General features: G+C 41.1%; 1 protein-coding gene across 2 annotated transcripts in view; it reads left to right on the top strand.

Moving 5' to 3' along the window:
• The first annotated feature begins 6,012 nt into the window (after positions 1 to 6,012).
• Positions 6,013 to 7,500, top strand: part of LOC143283707 (ATP-binding cassette sub-family C member 4-like) — a 168,581-nt gene continuing 167,093 nt past the window's right edge. For both annotated transcript variants that reach the window (XR_013055442.1, XM_076589955.1), the window contains exon 1: positions 6,013 to 6,339. Coding sequence is in view for 1 of the 2 variants with exons in the window: in XM_076589955.1 (XP_076446070.1) it covers positions 6,197 to 6,339 (143 nt within the window). In the remaining variant the exon portion in view is untranslated. The remainder of the gene's footprint in view (positions 6,340 to 7,500) is intronic.

Genomic DNA, 7,500 nt, shown 5'->3' with positions numbered 1-7,500 from the left:
CTTTACCCTCGTAAAATAAAATTTCATTCGTTCGTTTGTTCGTTCTCCGTCTGTCTTTCTAACACGTTTAGTAGTTGCTATAATCTCGTGTTCTTTTTTTTTTTTTTTTTTTTTTTTCAAACAGCAAGTGAAAGAACAAGAGAGACATAAACTGGCCGGAGTTTGTCCTGTCTTCAACCCTCTCAGCTGGCTGCCCTGTGTGACAAACCTTTTGGGGACGTCAGCAAAGGGATATTTTTTTTTTTTTACATCTTCATCGCGAACAGGAGAGGACAGGACAGGACAGGACAGGACAGGACCTGACGTTTCAAGCCACAAGCAGACGTCGGCTCTTACGTCCTTTGGCGTCTGGTGTATATACGCACAGGTACACGGCAGCTGACGCTTGTGCTCTTTTCGTCTTTTTTTTTCTTTTTTTCTTTTTTTTTTTTTTCTTCCTCTCTTCTCCGGTGTGTGTATTTGCTTGCGTCAGTGAGGATTTCTAAGGTCAGGATGTCATCTGTGGCGCTGCCCAGTCCATCGCTTCAAAACCTTCCCAAGCGCCAGCGTGACGTCCTCTTGTGTCAAGAGCGGTGTGGATCGTGGGCTTAATTCGTTGTGCTTGGAATTCTTTCTTTTTTGGGGGGACGGTGATTTTTTTTTTCTTTCTGTGATTTCGTCCCTGTTATCTTTGTGTGTGTGTGTGTGTGTGTGTGTGTGTGTGTGTGTGTGTGTGTGTGTGTGGAAGGTGAATCTTCAATGGTACCGTGGTGTGTGTGTGTGTGTGTGTGTGTGGAAGGTGATTCTTCAATGGTACCGTGGTGTGTGTGTGTGTGTGTGTGTGTGTGTGTGTGTGTGTGTGTGTGTGTGTGTGTGTGTGTGTGTGAAGAAGAATCTTCAATGGTACAGTTGTGTGTGTGTGTGTGTGTGTGTGTGTGTGGAAGGTGAATCTTCAATAGTACCGTGGTGTGTGTGTGTGTGTGTGTGTGTGTGTGTGTGTGTGTGTGTGTGTGGATCCTGAAGTTAATGAGATGTGTGTTTGATTCTTGATTTCTTTCTTTCTTTTCTGTGTTGTTGTTGGGGAAAGTGAAAAAAAAGAAAAAAAAAAAGAAGCTTGATACACTATTTCGGGAAAATAGATTTGCTGTTGATATCTGAACATACCGGAGCAGTTGAAAAAGAAAATGGGGACATGCTTTAAGATAACATTGACAAACTAATTCAAAAGCCTTATACAGACAGGTACCATATATCGGCAGAAATATCCTTAGCAATAAGTATATCAGTATCGGTTACATTTAACTTAAATGAAAAACAATTAAAATTCACGTGATTGGTTGATAAGAAAATTGAGTTTGAACAACACATTATTGCATTTGTCCATAACGAACACGGATGAAATAGCTGATAACGATTTGTCAGTCTTCGTATTCAAAGTTGAAAGCTGTGATCATAATTATCACTTTGTCAATTAGTTCCGAAATATTTGTATTTGTATTTCTTTTTATCACAACAGATTTCTCTGTGCGAAGTTCGGGCTGCTCTCCCCAAGGAGAGCGCGTCGCTATGCTACAGCGTCACCCATTGTTTTTGTATTTTTTCCTGCGTTCAGTTTTATTTGTTTTTCTCATCGAAGTGGATTTTTCTACAGAATTTTGCCAGGAACAGCCCTTTTGTTGCCGTGGGTTCTTTTACGTGGAGGAGGAGAAAATATCGACGGCTGAACCGTGATTCGAACCAGTGCGCTCAGTTTCTCTCGCTTCCTAGGCGGACGCGTTACATCTAGGCCATCACTTCACACAGGCCATCACTCCAAATACGCATACACTGTATGATCCGCAAGCATGAATAAACTGTAATAGCGACTGATCATAGAAACTGTACGTAACAAATCTTTTGGAATGACTTGACTTGAACAATGATAACCCATTTCTTATTCCACAATCGTGATTCAAGAGGAGAACATGAGATTCAAATGAACATGACGATTGTGGCCGTCAACTGGATGATGGATGATGATGATGAACTGATTCAATTTTTTTTTTTTTCATAATTGTGACCTGCCAGCACCACAAACGATCACAATCCGTCTCAATCCTGAACCAGAGAAAGACGAGTCACCCATTCACAGGACCGTAGTACACATGAAAGCTGGTTACTCATCTCCTGCACAGTTTAACTCACTCAGTACGGCCAGTCCTCTCTTCTCCTCTACACAGACCCCTGGATGTCCAGTGGGTGTCTGAATGACCGACCCAACCTTCAGCTTCCGTCGTCAGAATTGTGGTATTCTTTGTCAACATTCACCTCTTCAGTATAAGAGCCTTCCGCTTGCAATATTTTGATGATGGTAATTGGGGTGAAACGCTGTTAACGTCGTCTCTTTCGCCGTTCGTATGGAGAGAGTTAACTTTCACCAGACACGAGAGGACGTGGGGGTTTATTATGCAGCTGAACAGGAAAAAAAAAACAACCCTAAGCTACGGGAACAACAGAAATATGATTCACGTATCGGCACTACTGGAACGTGCTCCGCTGGAGATCATTTTTCAAAATCATTCATTTTTTTTTCTGTCTCTGGCAGAATCAGAAAACTGAATCCTGATTTTCATCATATCGCGCATGGCTTTACTCATATCATATCGAGCATGGCTTTACTCATATGTCTCGGTGAAAAGTCTTGATAGCTCTTATAAAGGTGTTGAAAGAACACTTGTGTTTCTCAAAGATTTATTCATTTTTCTGGAACTGGCCGGATCATAGACATTGCACACGATAAAGACTTTTTTTTTCACTGCACATGAAAAACATCATGCGAGTTTCAGTTTCAGTTTCAGTAGCTCAAGGAGGCGTCACTGCGTTCGGACAAATCCATATACGCTACACCACATCTGCCAAGCAGATGCCTGACCAGCAGCGTAACCCAACGCGCTTAGTCAAGCCTTGAGAAAAAAAAGGGTGAATAAATAATAGATAAATACATTTTTTAAACTACTACCACTACTAATAATGCGTATAAGGCGCAAAAACTTGATGAAGTCAACTATAAGCGTACATAAATAAGTAAATAAATAAATAAATAATAATTATAATATAAAAAAGGTAATAATGATAATATCATCATGCGAAAGACTGATGAATGTACAAGAGTTACTATATATGCGATGCAATATGATACAATACGACACATATATTCATTAAATACATTGTGGTTGTTGTTGTTGGTTTGTTGTTGTTTTTTGCGATAACACCGGTGAAGTAATGTTGCGCGCAAGGGCAATCACACACACACACACACACACACACACACACACACACACACAAACACACACACACAAGATGGCGGACAGACTAAATGTCTTCGAAATGTCGTAACGTGACAATAAACAAACGAAATAGCCTGCACGATCGAAAACCTCTATGAACACCACAAACACTGGATGAGAGAGAGGGAAATCAAGGCAATAAACACAGCCATCAGTAGGCGCCTCAGGCCATTCTTTATCAAAGTAATTTCCAAAACACGCGGAACCTATTTTCGTCTGAGAATAGCTCATGGAAATAGTACGAAATGAGCCTCCGCTGTGTTGCCATGGAGATAAAGATGGCCGAGAAAGGCACTCTGAAGCCGAAGCCAGACAACATAGTTTGGATGTTGCGCCAAACTGGGGAGCGAAAACGAACTTTGTTCAGTGCGTCTGAAATCATAGAGTCGTCCTCGGTACGACGTGTTATAATAATAATAATAATCCATATTGTGAGGGACATCTTGAACCCAGGGAGCGGAATGTACTGTGACAAAAGGAAATAATACAGACCCCCTCCTAAAAAAAAAAAAAAAAAAAAAAAGGACGAAGAAGGATGTGGGGCACTATTTTTTTTCTTCATCGTGAGGCCTTTCAGTCGGACTATAGATTCTTTTTGCTTGGTTGAGTTATGAATTTAAAAAAAAAAAATAATCAGCAATTCGATAAAGAAATCAAATTAGCCATTCATTGACAAAGTTTCCGAGGTAACCACGCACGCCACACAGAGCGAAACAGCATGCTTGATATATAGTACACAGACCTACCTCAACGACATTTCGGAACGAGACTTAGGCACATTTTCTGTACATCAGCAGGAGATGACTTTATATATATATACGTGAAGCTGAAAAATAAATAGTTGCCTTATCCGTTAAATGTGGCTGATAAAGCAGTGGAGTTGTTTTTTTTGTGTGGTTGCTGACACTTCAAGGTTTAGATGTCAAATAGTTTAATGTATTTATTCATTTTGTTTATTTTAATTAATCATTTCATTTTATGCTAATGTTTAAACACAAGACCTTTGGAGGCTGTCAATGCCTGATGATCGCGTTGGGTTTATACGACGGTCAGCCATCTGCTGGTTTTGTTTTGTTTTTTATTTGGTCTCTACACTCCATCTCGCTCACTACGATCAGCTTCGGATCCACTCCACTTACGCATACCCAGATTCAAACTCTCCACTGTTGGACGCCGTTCTTTCTCTGTCTCTGGACCTTGCAACTGGAATGAACTTCCTCTTTCGCTTCAAGTCTCCACACTCAGCTCTTTCAAGTCTGGCCTTAAAACCCACCTCTTCCCAAAATAGCCTCCCTTCCCTGCCTCTTCCTTGTCTTTAGTTTCTCCAGTTTTAGAGTCATGCGTGCGTGAGAATGACTGGTGCGAAAGCGCTTAGGTTTGTCTATGCACAAGATTCAGCGCTATATAAGTACTGTTATTTTTTTTGTTGTTGTTGTTGTTGTTGTTGTTTTTGTTGTTGCTTTTCTTCCCTTTTATTTTAGCATTGACATTATGTGGTGTGACGTTTATGAATCAGTCTGCACGTTTTGACACAAGAAATTGAAACGAAAACGAAAACTAATGTCACAACAAATGAATAGACAGAGGTGGGGTGTGGAGAAAAGTGCATTTTCACAACAAGCGATTGATCAAGAAGCGCATTTTTTTTTTGGGGGGGTTTGTTTGTTTTGTTTTGTTGTTGTTGTTTGTTTGGGTTTTTTTTGGGGGGGGTGTTGGTTTTTTGTTGTTGTTGTTGTTGTCTTTTGTAATTGCTGACATTCACAGTGTTCTTGAGGTGTGCCTTTTGAATTTGAAATGATAAGAAGACATATCATTTGATATAAGTTTCTGTGAGTTGAAAGCTCCAACACAGAGTGTGAAACGGACCGTGTGAATGAATACACAGCAGCGTGTGTTGATCGCTGTGTGGCCATGAGTGTTTGAATTCAGTTTCAAAATGAGTGGAGTGCGCACGTGCGCACACAGAAACACGCTGCGTGCGCCCATTTCTGTTAAAACGTTTTGTTGTTGTTGTTTTTTTGCACGAACGCACAGATAAACACACAGAGATACAGACACAGACACACGCGCTAGCACTCTCTCTCTCTCTCTCGCACACACACACACACACACACACACACACACACACACACACACACACACACACACACACATCACTGCGATCATTTCTGTTAAAACTTCTTTTTTTTCCACAACAGGTTTTACGTCTGAAAAATTAAAACTAGCTTTTTTTCTTGATTACACAGGGAATGTCAGAAAATATGCTGACAACACCGACGATGACGTCATCTCGGAGACATTGTCAAGAGAAATGTATCACCGAGTACAACATCGAAATCTCTTGGGCACTGCAACCTTGAACAACTTGACCTTAATCAACGGCCTTTGTCAGTACGACGTTAAATTCACCACTGTGTTAGAAATGTAGTTCTGAAGAAAGAAAGAAAGAAAGAAAGAAACTGTCGAAAGTGCTTCAACAACAAATCATGTCTGATCACGGCCAATTCCTCAACTTGAACACCACGTCAAAAATGACACTGCCAGAACGATGAGAGAAGCTCTGACTTGAAACTCATCGGGCAAAAACAGTTCCCAGTGGAGTACGAGGCTAGTTCTGATCAAGTCAACAAGTCCTTCAGTGTGTGGACCAAAGAGAGCGTGGATGGTTGGTCCGAAGACCAGGACTCCACCCCGGACCCCCCCTCGGAAAGGCGGACTCTCCACTCAGACATCCAGAACTCACTCCCTCGAGCAACGCAACCTTCACCGAACTAAAGATCCAGCCTCTGAGTAACCTGTCCTTGAGAGGTTTTTTTTTGACAATAGGTCGTGTAAACTCGTCTTTTGATCTGACATGAAGAGGTGACGGTACAAAGAGAGAAAGAAGGAAGATGGGCGATGGGGAGAGAGAGGGGGGAGAGGCAAGTGAATCTGCAGTGACCGTCACCACCACCACCACTACCACAACCACCACCAGTGCTGGGGCGAGGAGGAGCGCCAGTCGTTCACTGCGTCGCTGTTTACAGGGGTTCTGGTGAGTGATGGTGTAGTGTTGTGTTGTATTGTACTGTGTTGCATGCATTGTATCGCATTGTGTTGTGTTGTATTGTATTGTGTTGTATTGCGTTGCGTTGCGTTGTGTTGTGTTGCGTTATATTGTATTGTATTGCATTGCATTGTGTTGTATCGCATTTCATTACTTTTTTGTCACAACAGATTTCTCTGTCTGAAATTCGGGCTGCTCTCCCAGTGGAGAGCGTGTCGCCACTGTTCAGCGCCATCCTTTGTGTGTGTGTGTGTGTGTGTGTGTGTGTGTGTGTGTGTGTGTGTGTGTGTGTGTGTGTGTGTGTGTGTGTGTGTGTGTGTGTGTGTGTGTGTGTGTGCAAATGCACAAGTAAGAACTAGTATCTTTTATTTTCACAGGCATAAGAGTTTTCGTTCTCAACCCATGTCTCTTGTCTGTCTGCCTTCATACACACACACACACACACACACACACACACACACACACACACACACACACACACACCTCTGAGATCTCTTTTTTCTGAAGTTCACACTCCGGAGAGACGAAGACCCAGCTGAAAAAAAATCTCTGGTCAAATCCAGCATCTAATCCTGCTCCCCCCCCTTTTTCCTCTGCTGGTCTCAGTTTCAGCTGGCGAAATATTTTACTGTCGTTTGAAGTTCGGGAGACGGCGGCCAGCAACCCTTTCTTGTCATGGCTATTTTGTGGTGTTGCAATAATCCAAAAACACTAAGTCGTCGAGCAAGGAAATGTCCATTTATCAGACTACAGAGGGACAATACATTAATGAAATTGAATATTTTGCTTCCTGAATTATATATATATATATATATATATATATATATATATATATATATATATATATATATATAAGTGTCCGTGTTTAGATCAGATCATTACTTCTTCTTTTGTTTATTTATGTGATTGTTATATATATATTTATATATTCATTTGCCCCATTTTTGTGTCGTCGTTTTCACGCGGAAGTATTCAGACGCTTTAAAGAATTCTACAATCGTTATTGTCAACCATCTCACTGTATACGTAAACTTTATTTATTAATGATTTGTTGTGTGTGTATTTTTTTTAAAATCTCAACCAAGCGTGCCTCAGTAATCTTCAAACAGCATGATGCGAATCGTGGTCAAAAATACGTACTATACACTA

The sequence above is a fragment of the Babylonia areolata genome, chromosome 7, assembly GCF_041734735.1.
Source record: "Babylonia areolata isolate BAREFJ2019XMU chromosome 7, ASM4173473v1, whole genome shotgun sequence".
NCBI lineage: Eukaryota > Metazoa > Mollusca > Gastropoda > Neogastropoda > Buccinidae > Babylonia > Babylonia areolata.
This window is presented reverse-complemented; position numbering and strand designations above follow the sequence as displayed.